The sequence below is a fragment of the Phalacrocorax aristotelis genome, chromosome 7, assembly GCF_949628215.1.
Source record: "Phalacrocorax aristotelis chromosome 7, bGulAri2.1, whole genome shotgun sequence".
NCBI classification, from domain to species: Eukaryota; Metazoa; Chordata; class Aves; order Suliformes; family Phalacrocoracidae; genus Phalacrocorax; species Phalacrocorax aristotelis.
Window position 1 is genome coordinate 47872565 of NC_134282.1, and position 20354 is coordinate 47892918.

At 43.0% G+C, this 20354-nt stretch overlaps 1 protein-coding gene across 6 annotated transcripts in view; it reads right to left on the reverse strand.

Annotated features, from left to right (window-relative positions):
• AKAP13 (A-kinase anchoring protein 13) overlaps nucleotides 1–20354 on the reverse strand; it is a 217853-nt gene that overhangs the window by 122933 nt on the left and 74566 nt on the right. For 5 of the 6 annotated variants that reach the window (XM_075100605.1, XM_075100604.1, XM_075100603.1 and 2 more), the window contains exons 5-6: nucleotides 12932–13079; nucleotides 2493–2789 (exon numbers count right to left, since the gene is read on the reverse strand). In XM_075100605.1, the coding sequence (XP_074956706.1) occupies nucleotides 2493–2789; nucleotides 12932–13079 (445 nt within the window). The remainder of the gene's footprint in view (nucleotides 1–2492; nucleotides 2790–12931; nucleotides 13080–20354) is intronic. The other variant, XM_075100606.1, reaches the window with a different exon arrangement.

The window sequence follows — 20354 nt, forward strand, 5'->3', positions numbered from 1 at the left end:
ATGGTGAATCTTCCACCCAGCTTCTGCCTGCAGAAAGGCCATTACTTCCTAACTGTTTTTGTAAAAGCTAGACTCCTACTCAGTCCTTAGAAAAATCAACTTTTAAACGCGCTTGACAGCAACAGCCATCTGTGAACAGCAGTTCCCCATCAAGCTGCTGCACTCGGGGAGGTGGCTGACGCTCCCAGCTCGCTCCTGCATTCAGAGGTTTTGCTAAACAGCAGCGTTTTGTTTCCAACCCACAAGAGCCCATAGAGACGTGCCAGCTTAGAGGCAGCGCTAAAAATCTTTTGAGAAAGGATCTGACATTTACTTTTGTTCTCATTTCTATAGTATTTTCTCCTTTGAGAAGGTTATTTGAAGTATCTGGTGCTGACATTTAGCAAAATGTGAAATATGAATTGGAATAGCTGTTCATAGGTAGTGACGCAGCGTGGGATGGGGTGTCCCCTGGAGGGGCACTGGCCAGAACACACGTAACTGTTCTAACGCTCCCACAGCTTCAATCTTTGCTGTCCTTTTCTCTCTCCCCACAGAAATTAACCCACAAGCACCAGTATAGGGGTGCTACATTTTACCACAGAGGTGTTTCTAATCTAGTGCTCCATCATAAATCAGAGACATCTCTCCCATCTCGCTCTAGCAAAACAGAGTTTCATGGCCAAAAGGATGCTTACATGTGCAAGTCCTTCCTGTCACAATCACAAAAATTCCCCCAAATTTCCTATGTATAATTAGCTCACTGCAAAAAAATTACCAGATGAATCTGCCTCTAGCAAAAAAGCTGATCAGAAGATGAAAGACAGACCAAGGCATCAGTAAACTGCCCTTTTCCAGTTATTTATGAAAGGACTCGCTGCAAGGGAACATATTTCATAGCACCAATATTCTTAGATGAAAGTTGCATTTAGTGCCATTATATTTATTCACTCACACCTTTGTCTACAAAATCCTCACCACAAGATGCCAAAACGCTCAGCACTACAGAGCTCCCCCTTCTCACTGTAGACGCAATGGATGCTCTACAGGTCCATTAGCATTCAGAGCCCCACATGATCAAGACTTCCAGGCACACAGGCACATGCTGAGCAAATCAATGTAAATCCTATGGCCTGATTTCCCTAAGTGCTGATTTTCCAAAGGATAACCAAAGTCAGAAAGAGAAACCGGATCTCAGCCTTCCTGCAAAATCAGCAACAATTCAGAGCTTCAGTCAAAGTTTTCATTAACTTAAGATGACTTTGACTGTATTTTTATCAGTTAAAACAGAATTGTCTGTATTATCACAACTTTTTTAAATGCAGAAAGAAACATCAATGTCTTCCAAACAGAGGAAAAAAAAAAACAACCCCAAGTGTTAATCTCCTTGTAAACATGACAGCATCTGAATTTAGATCTAGAAACCATTAAATATCATCACATCTTTTAACATATGCTAACACTGATTCAATTGCCTGCCTGTGTATTCACATTTACAAGAGCAGTCAGCAAGTCAGTGAAAAATAAAGCAAGAAAAACTCTTGCAGAACCCTGTCGTGGTGAACAGAACTGAGCCTGCTGCAGCAAGGAAGCCACGTCCCATTCCTCTTCAAGTGCTTACGCCATTGCATCCTATAAAAGATAACAGATGCCTCACAGCACATTCCTTAAGGGAAACTATTTGCCAGAAGACCCTGAAAATTTACGGCAAGGATTTGTACACACTGGAACTAGCCCCCCAGCCCCTCAGTGCACTTCCTTAAGCTCCCCTGTGGAAAAAAGAAAAGGCAGAACTCCAAGGACACGGGCATGCCACAGCATCCCAAACACCTTAACACTTCTGCTTCAACAGCCACCAGAGACTTCAGGCCAGCCTCAGGGTTTATTTATAAGCTCTCAGTAGCCCTCGCTGCTGTGGTTAAGGGTCAGGCTTTCCCACCTTCACCATCTTTTATTTGCAAAACTGTCCAGGCTTATTTTGGGGAATGCCTGTGTTTGCCCAGCCAGTGTACAACCAGGGACACGAATCTTCAGGGACAGACCTCCAGCTTCTCCAAGAAACATCAGATGTATTTTACGTGTTCCAGACACTTTTCACATGTTTGGTAAAACCGACATTTACCAAAAGTGCCAATTTTGTGGCACAAATGTAATATTCCCAGGAGCATCAGACTTTCTACACGCAGACAGGCTTCCTTCAAGAAACCTCAGAAACCCTTCTGGGTGTGTTTTAAAACAACACTGAGCATTTACAACAGCTTGTGCTATTTCATAAGAGAAGAAATAGCGAAAACATCAGTGCTTTATATATTTTAAGGCAGCTGAAGTGCAAAGCATAGGTTGGAGATGTAGTAGAGGCACGCTGGTGCGTACCATGTCCCATCTCCGAGCACAGAGGCCAACACACCTTTTGAAAGTTGCGTGGAGGGTTCCCAAAGCAGGGAACCCTTTCTCACAGGTTTTTTACCTCTCTCCCGACCTGTGAGTCTCACATGTGCCCTAGAGGTCCTCACCGCTCAGGGACTGGTCCTCTCCCAGCACGTTCCATTCTGCCGGCAGTTTCAGGTGTCGAAACGCCAAAGCCACTTTCTCGTCCAAAAAGTCCACGTCGGCAGCAGGTGGTCTCGACCGGTCCAAGAATCGGGTGAAATTTAATGCCTGCTGGTTGCCGGCACAGGTGGCCAGAAACTGGGCGGCATCATAGGCTTCATCCTGGACAAACTGGAAACTCTCTTCTGCCACAACCAGAACAGGATGACCTTCTCTAGAGGCACAAAGTACCACCTTCACCGTCTCACAGCAGTCATGGCCTGCAAAATAAAACCAAGGGAAACGGTAAAAAAAAAAGAACAATTGCATGCGCTAAAGAAACACAACTGAGCAACTCCTTTGACACACATCGTCTTTACATTAAATCAGGGAAGAGCAAGTTATCAAAGGTCACAACTCTAAATTAAACACTACTTTGGGAATCTATATGTATCATCACAGATAAGTATTTCTGATACACTTTAAAAGTCAGAGATGTGTAACTCTTCTGTCACAATATAAACCAAGAAATACAAGCCACACTTATCTGACCTGGCTATTTCTGATCAGCAACAAGTAAATTCAAAAGCATTAAGTAATTCAAGCGAAGATTTTGCTAACGTACCAAAAGCCAGATTATACGGTCAAACTTTTCTTTTCCAGCTCCACAGGACTCCAGTAACTCACTAGAAACTAGAATCAGAGTGCTGCAAAACCACAAACTCCAGATGCTGTCACAACACTTGGCTTGTACTGAAAGCTCCGCAATTTCACCTAAAACAAAGGCGTAAATGGCTACAAGAGCACGACGTGCCCGGGCATGCCCTCAGATCCCACACTCACCACCACACCTACCCTTTGCATTCGGGTTCACGTGCCAAAACTAAAACCAAGCTGCTTCTGCTAAATAAAAACATGGAAATGGCCACTTTCCATATTTACAAAACAAGAAGGTTGGAAGTTTGATAACTTTATTTAGGGCAGGGGAAACAGGAGAAAGGATACCCTGGCATGGCAGCAATTCCATTGTCTCAGAAACTAAAAGAAAAAAATAAACAAACCCCAAAACACCTCTTTGTAATTTTAAAAGGAAAAATATACTATGAATCCAACACACCCAGCACTTGTAATTGTCAGACATGCCCCTTCAATAATAAGGTTTGTGTTTCAAGTTCACCGTGCGGCACAGTTTCTTGTTCCAGTCTCAGACTGACGTCATGGCTGTTTTTGCCAGAACAGCATGGACCCTGCACTAATTACTGGAAAAGCTTCTTTTTGCCCATGACCTCAGCACACTACTACATTCATGAAACCCTGCTTCATTAAATACAAAATGACGATTTATTTTTAAAGGCTTGAAAATTCAATTTAAGCCCCTATTTGTGGTCAGTGGGAAAGTTTCCTTCGTCTCGGGGCTCTTTGCTGTTGATTTCCCTGACAAAAGGAAAAATATGTCCCTAATCTTCATGGTCTTTCAGCCAACCTTCCAAATCTGTTCTGAGGCTTTTGGCATCTTTACAGGTTTTGTCTGCTGAAAGAGGTCATCATGAAGTTAATTGAAAGGTCAAAACTGCTACTAGGACACTGCGGGTAGCACCAACATCATCAGAGACAAGGCTGTGCAGCTTCCCAAGGAGAGCAAATAGAGCTGGAAAGGTACCAAAGACAAGCGTAGAAGGGGAGAAAAACACATGGATGTTGCTGCAACAGCTGAATACAACTGGGAGGCTCTGAAGCTGTAAGGTGAGAACACGTCTTTCCATCAGCACCAGACATCTATTAGCAAGAGAATGATGTAAAAGCTGAAGGAATAGATTTACTAGTATTGATGTTATAAAAAAAAGAATAAAGGTAGGATGACCTAGTTCTACTGATCTTGGAAATACCGCACGTGCGTTGTGATACATCACCAGCCAACGGGATGGGCAGTGGCAGGGATCTCAGCAGCCCGGATGAAGCCCATTCACAGACTCCACTCACCCTCACAGTAGAAGCCTCAAATGTTCAAGGGAGAAGCAAAGACACAGTACAACTTCAGGGGAACTTGCCTTTAATGCAGTTGAGAAGCATACACCCCTCCACCTTCTTGCTTTGCTCATCTTCTTCAGGACATCAGAGTAAGGCGCTGGTAAGACTTACTGATTTTGTTTAAAACCTCCACAAAAGCAGCGCGTTGCATGCAGCCTGCTGAGAACGCTGCACTACCCTACGGGAGCTGACTCAAGTGCTGTGAACTTGGCTCTCCCTCACGCGAAGCACTAGAAGTTCACTAGAATGCAGAGTTAAAAAAATCATAATAAAAGACTCCTTAACAGCATGAGAAAAGGTAAACCTTTTTCCCCCCCCGAACTATTTTCTGTCTATTCCCATAAGAATCCCATCTGCAAAATAACCTAGACTACAGCTACTCTGCCAGAAATGCAGTGGACTTTCAGGATTGAAGCAGAAGGCAAATGCAGCCTCTGAGCAGGTAAAAAGAAACACTTTGGGACAGTCATTTCCTTGTCATGAAGCCAAACAACTCTTCTGTGGGATAGCAAATACTCCTCCATCATGACAATAACTAGAGAAAACCTCAGTCAAGACACGTGGTCTCCTTAAACCGGTACTTCACGGATATATACAAAGTTCCATTGGATGAAGCATACGTGAAACACCAGCCCCTAAAGTAAGCAGAGCTACAGGATTGTTCAATGCAACTCAAGGGGAGGTGACAAACAGGCCACGTCCTGATCTGCAGCCAACGATGGTTCTCTTGAAACTCCCCCAGACATCTAATACAGCCTTGAAAAGGAGGTGACGGAGCTGATGATCCATTTTCATCTAACAGGATCAAACAAGCATCCTTCTAAACCCTGGGGAACATTCTTCGAAAAGGCAACCGCTCGCAGCGCTTTGATGTTCTCCTTCCCTACATCTGAGAAGATGTCAGATTCGGGGGGGTAAGAGTCTGGGACAGGTTCTGACTTTTGGCAAACAGTTCAAACGAAAGAGGAGCCAGTAAGTAACATGCATGGCCAATACTGAAAATATTGCTCAAGAGGTCTCTGCCCCTACTTTGAAACCACTACAGGAACGATGTAAGCAAACAAGTCCCCAACACATGAACCTTCTGAAGGAACCATTGGTGGGGCAGTGCTTCTCTCCATATCAAAGACTGTTGCTTCCTTCGCCTAGACTAATACCTAAACTTCAATAGCCCTTTTTCCCAGGGCATTAGCAAAAGTGAGCTAAGCTTTCTGGCACTCTCAGGAGATAAGCGGTTATCATCTGTAAAACAAGCCCAAATCTGTTTTTATGAGGTTAAGTAACTTGCCCAAGATCACAAAGAGCTCTGGGCAGTGCCAAAACAGACACCATTTCTCTTGATCATCTCTTTTCTGCTCCAGCTGGTAGGCAGTGGGGCTTTCTCCTAGCACGGGTTAAGCACCAAGTCGTGCACTTTGCAAGCATCGGGGCATTCGACTATCTGCTGCTGTAGCTGTCAGACACCTTCCCCAGAAGTAGAACAGAAAATTGTCTGACTCATTAAAAAGGCAAAAAAATGCCTGGGTGTGTCAGGAAGAGTGATAAGCCTATTTATAAAGGTTTGCAATTTGGTAGGCTGAAAACACATGCAACTGAATAAATCACACAGATGAGCACACCCACAGAAAGGAAATCTCCGTGCTTTGCAATGCGATCAGATCCGCGATGCCACAGAACAGCCCCGATTGCCTTCAGCCTTCACCAGAGATCAGGCCCTTTGCCCAAAATAGCAATCCAAAGCAAGCGACGAAACAGTGAACACCGCCACACTGTTACCATCCAGCAGTCTCCCAGTTCAAATTTTAACTCCTCTGACAAATACAACAGTGCGTTTCTAGCTTGTTGACACCCCAGACTGCAGAGAATAACTTTTTCATGTGTGCAGCTAGACTTCTCTTCTTTATATGTTTTGGATTTCTTTCTTTTTTTTTGCCACGGTATGAAATTAGGTCATTCATATGCTAGCCTAACCGTGATAAAAGTCAAATAACCCATCCCTTAATTCCTCCTGCATTGCATTTTACCCCATTTCTCCTCCTGCTCCTCAGTTACTTTGGAAACAATGTGCTACTTGGAGCTGTTTTGAGAAGTGCCAGTGTACTGCAGGAAAACCACAGAAATTAAAAAACTATTTCAGTCTTTGCAGAGATGGGCACAGCGGCTGCTGCTGGCATGATAAAGTGAATCTTCACATAAAACCACGCTTTCAAAATTATTTCAAATGAGACAACAACTCTTCAACGAACAAATTCCTTACTGGGTCACTTACTGAAACTTGCTTTGGGCAATACATAAGAACAAAAAATGAAGAACTCGGGGTTCTGGTCTGCACTTATCCCCGAAAAGATGAGATGCATCAGTACGATAGCACTGCCTCCTCTACATGTTAATGATGCCAAACAATGAGCAGAAGAAAAGGTAGAGATCTGCACTGTAAGCAATTAACAGACAAGTTAATGTGTACCCTGAGACCTGGCCATCCAAACTAGTACCTGCGGCTGTGATCTGGGGTGGGGTTAAAAGGGCAGCAGCAAAACTCTTTGGACTTTTTCTCATTAAACAAGTCACACATGGAGACAAAACACCCCTAAACAGAGCTTTACTAAAACATGATTTCATTTCCTACTCCTCTAAAAGTGGAAATCCTGTCCAAACCTCCTATTTTCCGAATTCACATTTGAGCTATCAAACAATAGGACCCCAGCCTGTGCGGCTATTTAAAGCCCTGCTGGAAGCACATGTTTGGGTTTGCCTGGTAGGTGACTAAGGACTCTGGTGCTAATTGCATCCTCTGAGTTACCATGGTGGAGCTGGGTTGAAAGAGTTCTTACAAAAAGATTTAAGCAGGACAGGAAAGCCAGACAACAAATGTGGTGAATCTCATCGAGTATCTCGGATTTGCATCCAAGAGATGTTGCCATCTGGTGGCTCGTGGACAGGGAAACTGAAGGATCTCCTGTGGACATCTGAGAAGTGCTTCTTTTCTCCTTCAGAAACCCCAAATTCTGGTTCTGAAAATCAGAGCCTATATTTGAAGTGCATTTGTGTGATTTACACAGTTATTGTATTCACACTTGCAACACAGGAAACCTTATGAAATACATAGGCACAGTACCAGCACAGACAGGAGCCTTTGTTTTTCATTTTAAACCCTCCACTATCAATATAGAGAGTGTAGAAAGGTTTTTTTAAGGTCCTTTATACTGCAGATGTCCTAAAAATCTATAGAAGTGTAAGACCCCACACATTACATCATAAATAATTTCAATACAGATTCAATCACTTTTTCCTGTGACTGATGTCATTTAGAACTGGCATCATTTCCTTTTAATTAAACTGCCTAGAGCAATTAAGTACACCAAAGAGGATGGACTGCAAAAAGTCTTCTTGGCTATGCTATTTTATTCTATTTTAGGGCTTTTTTTTGTTTCATAATTAAGAGTATTTTCAAATCCACAACTGGTATTGCCAAGTGGTCATTTGTTATGCAACTTGTTTACCCTTTTGGTCTACCAGTACAAAGATTGTAATTCATGAAATACAGCTTTTTCTATGAAAAGTTGTTTCCTAGGGGAAAACACAGTCTGTGGTAGAAAAGAATAAAACATGAACATATGTAAAGGATTTCACAGTAAAATAAGTTTGAAATGAAGATATTTCCAAGCTAATTGAAATTAATTTTAGTCTATCCTTTTAAATAGCAGGAGGAAAGTAGAGGGGGAAAAAAAAATGTGAGAACTGCAGGAATTAAGAACAAGTAAAAGACACAACTTGCCTCTCCACCTTAGCTCAAGCACAGAGAAAAAGCTCCCTGAGAGTCAAGGCATTTGGAGTAAACTGGAGTGTTTCAGCCCTGGGGAAACTGCTGGCAACCAGCTACCAGCAGACAGACAGTCTCTGAGGCCCTTTTCCCACCTCTAAATTTTTCCCCTCCTCCCCTTTGAAACCCATACAAGAATCCTGCACCTTCTGAGATGAACAAGAAAAAGTGATTTAGGTATTACAGAGCAAAGGCTGAGAGTGCTGTAACACATTGCAACAGTGCACATGAAGGCAATTATATCTCACAAAATTACCTTACTTATTGTTTCAGTGACTCAGCTTATAGACAGGGTATTTATTACCCTTCACTTGCTTGGTTAGGACCTGCTGCAGCTCTGGGCTTAAGAGTACTGGACTGACTCTCCTCATTTTCCTCCACTGAGCTTCCGTTTCCCAGATACTACGCTCCGGTCTCCAAATGCAAAGCAAAGTTAGCGCCCAGTAATGCAGCCGTTACCGCGACGGCACACAACTTGCACTAGATGCACTGCACAAATACGCGAGCTCCCCACACACCAGCTCGCTCTGAGCTCTCTCCTGCAAGAAAGTTCTCCCCAAATCTGCCTCAGAGCTCCTGATGCCAAGACGCCTCCGCTGCCCACGGCAGGCTGTGGTCAGGGCTCTAGACTCATGTGGACAGGGATGAGGTTCCTCCTTCTGTTGGTTTGTTTGCTGGATCATGCTTTGAGGCTTTTTATTACAAGGGAATCTTTTTTCCAGCGGGGGAAGAAGCTGCTCTAGCAGCAGAGGCAGGCGATGAGGCTGCCGTCTTGCAATGAAGTTTCACTTCCCTCCTTTCTACACTCCATGCGCAATCTGCCTGGCCGTTCAGTGTGTCAGTTACCCTCCCTACTCTGCAGAGATGCCGGGAAGAAAAAAAGATATTAAAGATTATGAGACACCCAGTTTCTACAGTAATAAACTGAGCTTTTCAGCAAGCCCTTATGACCAACACTAAGTAGGATGTGCATCTGTGGCATAAGTGGACACATCCATCCCCAGCTATAAAATTTCAGCAGCAACAACAGTTTAGACACAGCAGCAGGGCTGGTACCACCTCTCTGCGTCCTTCCCTGCTTGGACCTTTGGTATTTTAATACCCAAACTCCAGCGACCAGGCTTTTTCAGCTAATGATATCCAAACCAGAGCAACATCAAGCACCACAGCATCTCTGCCCGCCACACAGACGGACCTTAGCATGGGAAGTGTCTGATGAGACAGTGTTTGAAATTGTCCTGCAGAACTACACAGTGCCTCTGGTTCTGAGGAAAACTTCTTCAGTTATGGAGAATTTGAACCAGACCATTTAGAAATAGAAGCATCTTAACAGCAACAGTAAAGCAACAGTTAAATAAGGTTTTGGTACCTTTTCACCAAGGCAAACAGAAACTTAGTTGGATGATGTAATCTGGTTTGACCTTAGGCTGGCAAAAGAGCTACTGGAAGCACAAAAAGCATCATCTGCTGCCTAATTCTTGTAACTCAGTACCTTATTTTGATACTTCAAGTTATGACAGATCAGCTTAGGTGAGAATCTGTTCCTTACAAGGGAAAATTATTTCCCTTAAATTTCTAACACAGTCAGTAGAGGGGCAGGATAACCGCCCCACCTCATCCTTCGGAAAAAGTGCAAAAACACAGGCAGTATTTAATCCTTTGAGTTTGAATCTACATTTAGCCACATCTTCAGTTAAAAAAAGCTGCTCCCATAAATTTAGTCAGAAGACTTTTATTATGCACAGAAATAAAAGCTTATGTTTGAGTAGTACTGTTAACTATATATTCAATGTTTAAGGCTGATGATAAAGACATCATATGAAAGAGGCAGATTTCTCTAGTAATTATATAAAATGCAGCAGTCATTTGACTCTGCTGTTGTAGGCTTTTATTTAGGTAAAGTCTTTCAGGATATAGAGTATTTTCACACACAATGAGAATTTAGGAGGTATTGTGACAGTTTATATTTCCATTCCATTTTCTTCAATTTCTCATCTAAAACCACATTATACTGCTGAGATTTTTTTTTTAATGTGATTTCCTTTGAAAGCTTTCCTAAAACATTCTACTTAATTTTGGTAGCAAATGTAATAATTTCTCTTTTTACGCCTCCATACATCACCAAAACTACCGACAAAGTCAAGAAAAAAAAAAACAACATCGGTGTTGTTTTTACATTAGCTTTAACAGAATTACGGTTACTCCTTTCACCCCAGCCCCTGCCAGGCTTAATCTGAAATCTCCAGGGGACCATATGAAACTGAGGCCTTGGGACGAGGATGAGGAAGGAGCCTCCAAGCCCAGAAGGGAAGCAGAGGAGGTCCAAGGCAGGCAAGCAGAGAGGCTCGGTATGCTCTTGAGTGAATAAGCCCTTCCTGCATCCACCTGAGCTGTCCGCAAGGAGCGGCTCTGCTCCCAGGATGTGCAACACATCTGGAGTCGCACAGACAAAGGAAAGAAGCTCAAAGCTGGAAGCGAAGGACAAGATTTTGGCTAAAAGCTGTTTGCAAGAGTTCCCTTGCAGAGCATTTACTAAGTGCCCGGGCCTGGATGTTCAAACAAGGGCTGGTCTCCCACACACTGCCTCTTGTTCATGGCTAATCCTGCAGCGAGGTCAAACAACGCCAGCTCTGAGTCACCACAAGCATCTCCAAGGCAACTGGCCAAATATACAGGGTAAACACATGATTACAAATTCACTGTCGAGCTCAGGAAGGAGGAGGAGTAGGAAGAGCTGAGTTGAAATAAGTCACGCTCTTATTGAAATCAGAGTAGTCAGTGCTAAAGCAACACTGGACAAACACATCGGTGTCAGCACAAGGTGTGAGAAAACTGGTTTTTCCCATTTTGCTTCTCCCCAGCACCCCCTTTACCACTAGCCTTTTTTTCTCAGGTAGCTTCTCCAAAATGAGGTACAAAGAAGATGGTGTTATCCGAATGGTTGCTTTACATCTGAGATGTCACCTCTTCCCTCGCACCACGGCCCCGGACAGTGCCATCTGGCAGGAATGGGACTACTTTTCCAAATGGTCCATTAAATCTTTGATACAAGCTGTATTTTGGGAAAGTGCCCATCCCTATCAAGCATCCCACGCCACAGGATCATGACTCTTGGGTCAAAAAAAAAGACCATTATAACTAAAGGAACTATTGAGAGCAATTTCCGCCTTTCCCTTTGTATCATGAACAGAGCCAGATTTCCCACAAAATGAGTCCCAGGGAGCCCTCCCCAGTGATTCAGTTGCATCTGGGGCCAGCAGGACAGGCAGAGCCCAGAGCATCACCCCAGGTACCGCCTGGCAGCCACCGCCCCGGCGCATCCGAGGACATCAGGGCCAGCAGTGATAGGAAAGCATCGCTCCCTCCCGGAAATCCCATCAAGTACGCGGTTCCCGCACGGGCTGAAGGGGAACACTGAAGCTTTTCAGTTCCTTTCTCAGCGACGCAGCCGCGGTCCCAAGGGAGGGGTGAGGTCATCGCAAACGGGGCTGGCAGAGCCCCGCGCCCGCCACACAAAAGCAGGGAAGGAGCTACCCCTTCTCCCTCCTCTGGGAGAAAATAAGCGCTAATCTAATTGATTGCATGAGGCTCCAGCCATCAGCAACCGTAAAAAGACTTCTCTTCCCAAGCCAATTGAAGAACCTGAACAGCACAAAGAGGAGGAAATGAAAAAGTACAGTGGGCAACTTTTAGCCACTCATTCCCAGGAGAAAAAAAAACACTCTTTAGCCCAAATTTTACTTCACATGCATCTCTCATAAAACAATGCTTATGAGATAGTTAAAAAGGCAAACCCAAGAAATACACTTGACTGCTTCAGCTATACTGTGTATAGTGAAAATGTCAGGCGTTTTTCTCACACTAGTATCAATGTGCTGCATAGCAACAAGTCAGAATGAAAGGTTAATGGTAAGGACCGCAGCCTGGAACACGCTCATTCCCACGGTCCTGAAGTCACCGGCGGAAAATGCTGCGCCGATTTGTTTTGTTAATGGCACGAAGGCTTAAAAAGAACGGTGGGCTTTAATGTGAAAACCCACCCGATCTGAACCGGCTGTGCTGGAGGGACGGCACCAAGCACCACACATTGCCTGCCACTGCAAGAGTTTCAGAAACTCTGTGCTGGCTCTGATCTGCGTGACAGGATTTAGTGGAAAAGAGTTGTATTTCACCAGGACTACAGCAATGAACCTTACTGAGTTAAGGGGATCCTAAGCGTAGCTAGGACTTACCGGGCTATACACCATTTGGACAACAGCACCTCTAACCTGGCACACGTGTCTTCCATTATCTTGCTCACATTTAAAAGCTTTTTAAATGTGTAAATATAACTGTGTATTTTCTACACTAGAATCTCATAGTTACACATTAAATAATTACACTCTCAGAATCATAATTCTAGTGAAATCGAGTGAGAGATTTTTTAAAACGCAAGAGCAGTCATCCAAACCACACGTTCTACTCTGTGTGTAAATGAGGAAAAAGACAATCAAAACAGCGTTACATTTAAGTCCTCTTGAATTAACCAAATTTCATAGACTCATACACTGATATACAAAAACAAACAATTGTTACCAGGAGAAATTGTCTCCAGACTCCCAGGATTAATCTTTCTCGTGCTTGTGCAGTGTTGGACAGTTGATCCAGTGAAGACCATGTAAAAAACTACATCATCTTCAACTTTGTCTTCCTCAGTCAGGTGCACTGTAATAACAGAGTCACCCTAGAAAAAAGGGGCAAGAAAAAAGGTTAGGTTTATGTTTGCAAGAACTGCATCATATAAAATAAAACTTCTCTACCTACGAGGCTCCTGTTCATACACCCCTTTAACACAACTCGGGGCCCAACCTAATTTTCAGATATATAAGCCATCTTTAGCATGACAGCCAGCCAACCAGCTAGAAAATATGTTGAGCGCAGATCTGGGAAGAGATGTGTAGAAATCTCTAAGGGTATATTCAAAATAGCAACTTAATATGGTGAAATCATGCGAAGTCTGACAAACATGAGCACGCACCCCACACAGGGCTTTTTATACACATGCATATACACATATACATACATATCCCCCCCCACACGCACAGCGAAAACAAGAGAATAAGGATAGCGGCCTGAAATTGCCTCTGTCTTCATAAATCTGAAAAAATTCCCAAATCCTTGCTTAAGTGTTCACATTTTGCCCGTCCAAGCGAGCCACTGTAACCAACTTAACCATTGAACGCATCTCTCATCTGCAATCTATAAGCAAAGATACAAAAGTTTCATATCCACTGAAATTTCTTCCACCTTCCCAACGAAAATAAAAAGAAAAAAAAAAAACAAAACCAGAACCAGTAACTGTGGCTGTACAGACAGTGGTAGCTCTTCTCACTCATCTATAAGCTCATGCCTTGGTGAAAAGCTTTGTACATTATCAAAACAAGGAGTTCTTCAAGCTCTGAAAGTAAGTCTCTCGTGATTTGTTGGCTGAAAACTCCTGCTTAGTTTTAAGGGAGAGTTTGTTTCAGTATATTCTATCATTTCGCTCATCTCTGCTGTCAGCAAAATTATGTCCCTAAAGGGCACCCACGGTTATCACGGTTAACCCAGCACAGGATACAGTAAATACACCTGCATGGACAAGAACTGGAAAAATATCCACCAACTTCAGTTTTTCATGGGGAAGGGAAAGCAAGGGAAGAGGATAGCTTCCAGTTACTACAGCACTAAGCAAAGCATGTTCATTTGACCTCACCATACATTGTTTATCAGCCCAAAGAATTATATAAAATCTGAGGCACTGATAAAAACAGACTGTGTCGTGACCTTCTGCCCCTTTCCTATCAAGATCAAAACCAGTTGGATGCCCCAGTTTTACGCTGCAGCTGCATTTGCCAGCTCTCTGCCACCACCCCACTGAGCACATGGTTAAGGCTGCAAATCTGGAATACATTTTTTTTATTATTGTTGTTATTATTCTTGCAGATTTATATAATTCTACTTTGCATATCCAATAGAATACGCACGGCATTTAATTTAAAAACTTCTCCTTAAGATTACTCAGTTCTTCCCATCTCTTTGTCAAATATAACTATTGCAGAAGAATCCCAGCCTTCCAAGCTGGCCCGTACACGCGTGCCGCATTAGCATCGCTTCCCACGCTCCATCTCACGTCTCCCCCCATTCTCCCTCATCTCAGCTCCTTATACGCCCCACCACAGCTTCCTCCTCCAAGTTCATGTCCGGTTCTCCTCCTCTGATCTGGCCTGCCTGGTACTTCTTGCCAGGGGCAGGGTTGCACCTTGTTTTGATAGAAACAAGGTTTTGCATCACAGTATACAACCAACCCCTGGTCTTCAAAACAAATATGTGAGTCAGTCTTATAACACACAGGAAAGAAAACTATTAATTCAAAAAAGATGAATGGAGCAGGGAGTCTAGTTTGCAGCTCCAGAGGTTGCAGAGTTACAAATGTACATTTTAGGAAGGTCTCATGTGATATCATCAGACCAGACTTCCAGCTGGGGAGAAAGGAACCATGTAGCAAAAGTATATAATGTACATAGTCAGTGTTAAAATAAAAACAGGTGCAAAAAGAAATAAATCAAGCTTTAAATTCAAGCATGACCAGTTCACATGCTGAGTTGAAAACTAAATATTCCATTTCAAGCAAATGGATCCAGTCTTGAGCGGATGTGAAAGAAAAAAAGCTGAAGTTTTAACCTACAAACCCTTTGTGCTTTAGTTTTTATATCGGTCTTCGTTCAAACTGTTCCTCCCTTAAGGCATGAACACACAAAGTACTTAAATGGACCTAAAATGGAGGTGACATTTCAGGACACCCATCAACAGGACTGATTGTTTAACGTAGTATCTGTTAAAGGAGGTTTTTCTTTTATTTAACTCGGAAATCTGAGAAAGAAAAGCAAAGCCGCACAGAGCGCACACGAGAAGACACCTCTCTATCCATGCAAAACAGTCACCTCCATATCAAGGAAAAGCAATTTAATTTGCAGTGTTATTGCAGAAGCTATATGTACAGCGATTGACAAGACACGTAAATACATGTAAAAAATCTGAACAGCAAACATAACCTGAAACCTGTCTAAGCTGGGGCTTAAAAAAAAAAAGCTGACCTTCTTGTATAGATACCCGAACTTTAGTTGTGGAGCAGCCCGACCCAAATTTGAAGGTGGCCCTGCTTTGGGGGGTGGGTTCTTTAACTGAAATTTTAAGTTGTCTCCAAATATCTTCAGCAAGATTGATAACATGCCAGTTCACTGCTGTGTGGTTCAGTTTACTTTCAGGTGTCTTCTGAGCTACCTCTTAGCCGTACAGTGCACGGCTCAGCTCACCGTGCCTGATGTGATCCGAGATCCCAGAAGGAAAAGGGCAAAGCACTAAATAAGAAAGACCGTCCTCCTTCAACACACATCTCTACTTCCCAGTTATTAACAATTTTATTGGCCACTGCCAATTTTAATTTGATTTTTAAAAGTTACATTGAAACAACGTATTTATTTGAAAAGGAAATAATGCCAAGAACAAACCCCTCTCTTTCAGACGTCTTTGGAGTTAAAGAAAATCAGTTACAAATGCAGCCAAATTCCTCCAACCCACATAGAAGACTTTCCAACACGACTATTGCATTCAGCCTCCAAAAACATTTTAATTGAAGTATGTTTACCTTTATTCATTTAATATTGTCCAAAAAATGTCATCTGTTCAGTATCACTGCCACACAAGGTGGTTATTATAACCCCTCTTTCATCCCGAATGGCTAGAAATGGGAGGCCAGCCTGCCAATATCCCTTTGGTGAAAGTACAGACAGATCAAAGTCATTCTCTGGAATGCTCCAACAAATAAGAATAATTTAATTTCAAAACTAGTTTGGATCGACTAATATTTACTTGGCTTAAAGCCCATTGGAAATGAAAACATTCCACTTTGGTCCATTCATGTTCGGATCTGAAAAATCTCTGGTTTCAGATAGCTGTAACTGGATGTAAAGAACGTGGATGCGGCTCTTTCCTCCACCTACAGTCCCTTCCTCAAGTTGAAGGGAGAGTGCAGAAGGACTGCCTCACCAAGGGATGGGTTTAAAGCCCTGACCTTGGGCTTTAAACTCCTATAAAACAATTCAGAAAGGGATTTTTGCGTGGCACACCTCTGAACCTCTGGCTTAGTTAAGGGAGCAGAAATGCAATTATCTCTAAAAAGGCCCAAATGCTGTTACTAGGTCTACAAACCAAAGCCAGATAGACAATGCACCTGTTTGTCAGCACATTTTGTTGGCATTAGGACAACTACACCCTTTTAGGTATTTGGTTTTCCAACGCAGCAATTACGAAGGTGCAGAGATTGTGTGTAGGCAAAGTGCAAGCAGCTCTGACTCAGCCTTTCTCAGACTCAGTTTCTGTGTCTGTAAAGGTGAGTTATTTACCTTTAAAGGATTTTTATTCTTTGTAATAGATGACTCCAGCAATATTTGGAAGTGATGGTAAAGTGAACAATATCTTTAAGCTCAAAGAATGAAGATCGCTTATGTTATTAGATGAAACACACTATCCACCTTCCAAAAATAAATAATTGTTTTAAGCGTGTAAAGACAACCTACTTTTCCACTTCAGGCTCTGGAAATCTGTCTGGTTTTTAGGAATCAGTCATAGAGGATCCTTTACAGTAGGACTGCAAGGACAGCCCTGGCAAATGCAACATTCAAGACCTCCAGATGAAAACCATGAGCTTAGCTGGCAAGGGTGAGTTTTCCTTGAGGGATATCAGCTCTACCAGCAATAGCTACATTTCTCTACAATAGACTACGTGCCAGCTAACAGATTTTAAAGTTTCTTAAAAAAAAAAAAAAGGAGAAAGAAGAAAAGGCAAGCTGTATCTTTATAGCTGAAGCATGTGATTTCTAAACTGGTTTTCCCCCACGGTTCACACTGGGAATTTTGAAGTATGTTATCTAACCCACTAACCACCCACTCTGACCTCCCCACACACAGAGTCTAAAAATACTTATGAAAATGAAGCACGTCTTAGATAGCAACACCGAAGCACTCAGGCATTACTTTAGCATTCTGCTTTTAATGAAAAAAAGCCACTAAGAACGAGTAATCCTAAATTTGTTTTATGGGGAAAAGCAAAATTGCTGCTGATGACCACTGATACCTCCAGCTGATTTTTCATGCAGGTAAAGCCTAGCCAGTGAGGGAAAGTGCATGTGTTAGGTGGCTTAGAGATTCACATACAAGGAAAAAACCTTCCTCCCACTATATTTCCTCCTGAAGACCTGCTGTAGATGTTGGTGTGATGATGCTTTATTAAAGAGGCTGGATTAGGTGCTGGATTAGATGAGTAAACATAACCTGCCACTGTAACAAGTTTTGTTTTGCTTCCGCTATTCATAACATGAATCAGAACCTTGTTGGGTCATTGCTTATTGCATTATGTTGGGACACAAAAGGAGAAATATGCTTTTGAGACAGAGCTTTTTCTCCCCCACACCCTCTTTGGGGAGCTCTAAATAGCTCCTAAGAGCTGCACTGTACCCAGGAGGACAGCACAAAATCACAGTTGTGATTTCTTCCTCCTCCTTCAAGGAATTTAGGCTCATTGGTTCCTTAATTTATTCGTATTCAGACAGAGTTGGACTTGCTTTTACTCCAGCCACTACTCGACAACAGAGTGCACAGGATCAAGCTGTAATTACAGCAGGAGGCAAGTCCTTTCACATCCCTGTGCTTCGAGCTTCCCCATCAATGAAATGGGAATCATGGTTCAAATACACAAAGTATTTTCCTTCCAAATGGCTTTTAAAGGAAAAGCTGGCTTTTCAATCATATTAAGTTTTCTTTGGAAAGTGCACAGGACCAGCAATAATTAAGTTAGACAAAATCAAAGGGAAAGTTGAGACAATTCCACCTCAAATTGAGAACTGCAGAATAGTCTGAAAGCAGCTGGAGGATGGAAAAGGCAAATGCAAGGCAGCTTTAGAAAACCTAGCAGAAATCATCCCACAATAAAACAGCAAAATATAGTTGTTTCTGTATTATATATGTAAATAATACATTATATATATTTTAATTGTTTGTATTGTATAATTGCTCGATGATCCATTACCATCTACCTCTGCCAGTACACTAAGTCAACAGCCAAAATTTAGCTCCCAGACAGCATCCCCATCTCAGCTGAGTATTCTGGAAGATCCCTCCTGTCTAAGGCTACTTCAGATTGGTACAAACGCGCACAACCCCCTGGAGAATGACCTGTGGAAAGAACACCCACAGCACACGGACACACGGACATCTCTGGGCAGAACAAAACCAGGCAGAGCCACGGCAGCTCCTGGCTGCAAAAGGAGATGGGGGTTTGGGCAACTATTTTTTAGAGCAAACATGACAGTGCTGTCATCTCCTGGAATAACCCTTCAATTGAGAAAGGCCTGGATCCCAGTTTTGGTCTGACTAAGCGCTCCGTCCAGTCAGCCGTGACGCAGGCAGTGAGTGCTATCACTGCTGGCTCATAAAAATCAAGGGATGCTCTTCTTCCATGGCAAAAAAAATAACCTGTGTCCAGTAAACTCTTCCAGGCTGCTATTCTCAGGTTAACAGAAGCAGATGAGCAGCTCAACCCAGAGGAGTGGAATCTGGGGATGGCTCCTACCTACAAAACATCCACAGCTGAGCCCCCTTCCCTCTCTGCCTCAGCGTGGGGCAAGTTTGTGAGCGCACCTCACTTAATTGTGAGTGCATTTTCCTTCATGGCAACACCATTAGGGCCTGGACATTGCTCCCCGGTACTTCGCTCCCAGATGCTGCAACAATGCTATTTGAAACATCCACCTCCTTTTGCAGATGTGGCCATTTACCCTGCAAGCTCCCAGCGCACACAGATATAAGGAACAGACCAGGGGACGAGGTCACAGGTATCTGTTACAGCAAGATAACAGCAGTCATTACAGACATCCTCAATTTTGCCAGCACATATTGCCCTAGAAGAGCATTTAGGAGAAAAATCACATCAAAACCAGTTTATTCTGCAGAACTACAGTCCCCAGAAACAAAGGCAAGGCTGTGAAATCTGTCTGAACATGAGCAGCTCTAGAAATCCCTCCTTGCCTGGAGATATCCCCCTTGATAAAGGCAGTGACCTGGGTCAGGAGCGTGGAGAAAGATAGATGTCGTTCGGCTGGAGTGTTGCAACCTCCTGCAGATAAAACCTCCAGGGAGAGACTCCAGAAATAAATAGAATGGCAAGCTGCCAAGTTTGGGGTAGATTTGGGTCCTTTTTCATAGTCAATGACTTCAAACTCCTTGATCTTAAAGGAGCATGAAGCAGAGATGGGAGGTTTTTGTTTTCTTAAAATAAGTTTTTAAAAATCACAAAGGAGGACAAGATTTACTCCAACAGTTAAAAAATACATACGTACACATAAATATATGTATATACCAATCTCCAAACCTCACTTTATTTCCCTTTTAAATTAAGAGCAGTGCTACTATTTCTGCCAGCAAAAGGTTTCAGGTTAACGCGCGGATACTGAGCCCCTCTGTGATGAGAAAAACAGATTTTGCAAAGCAGTCTCTTGCCCTTAGGAAAATACAGCTACAGACCGTAACGTCTTGCCCACAGGCCACCAAAAGAGCAGAACGATGGTACATGCTTTTCTGCCAGCCCACATAGCAACTCGAGGTGATCCCTTCCATATTTCATTAACGCTGCACTGAGCCAAGCGATCTCCTCTTCCAACGCTAGCCACAAAGCCATGACTGAAACACTGACACACATGCAAAATAACTTTCTTCTCTCCACCACTTTCTTCCCCCAAAGGTGAGAAAGAATTTGGTCCAAAACTAAGTTTAGCTTAGCACGCTGATGGATAAAAGGCTGATGCAGGGCAAAGCAGGGATACGAAGTCAAGAGACCATTTGGTTAAGATTCTTTGGGTAAAAGGAATATGTGGGAAAACATTGACATCTATGATAAATAGCCCTGAACTGTTGCCTCCAGGCC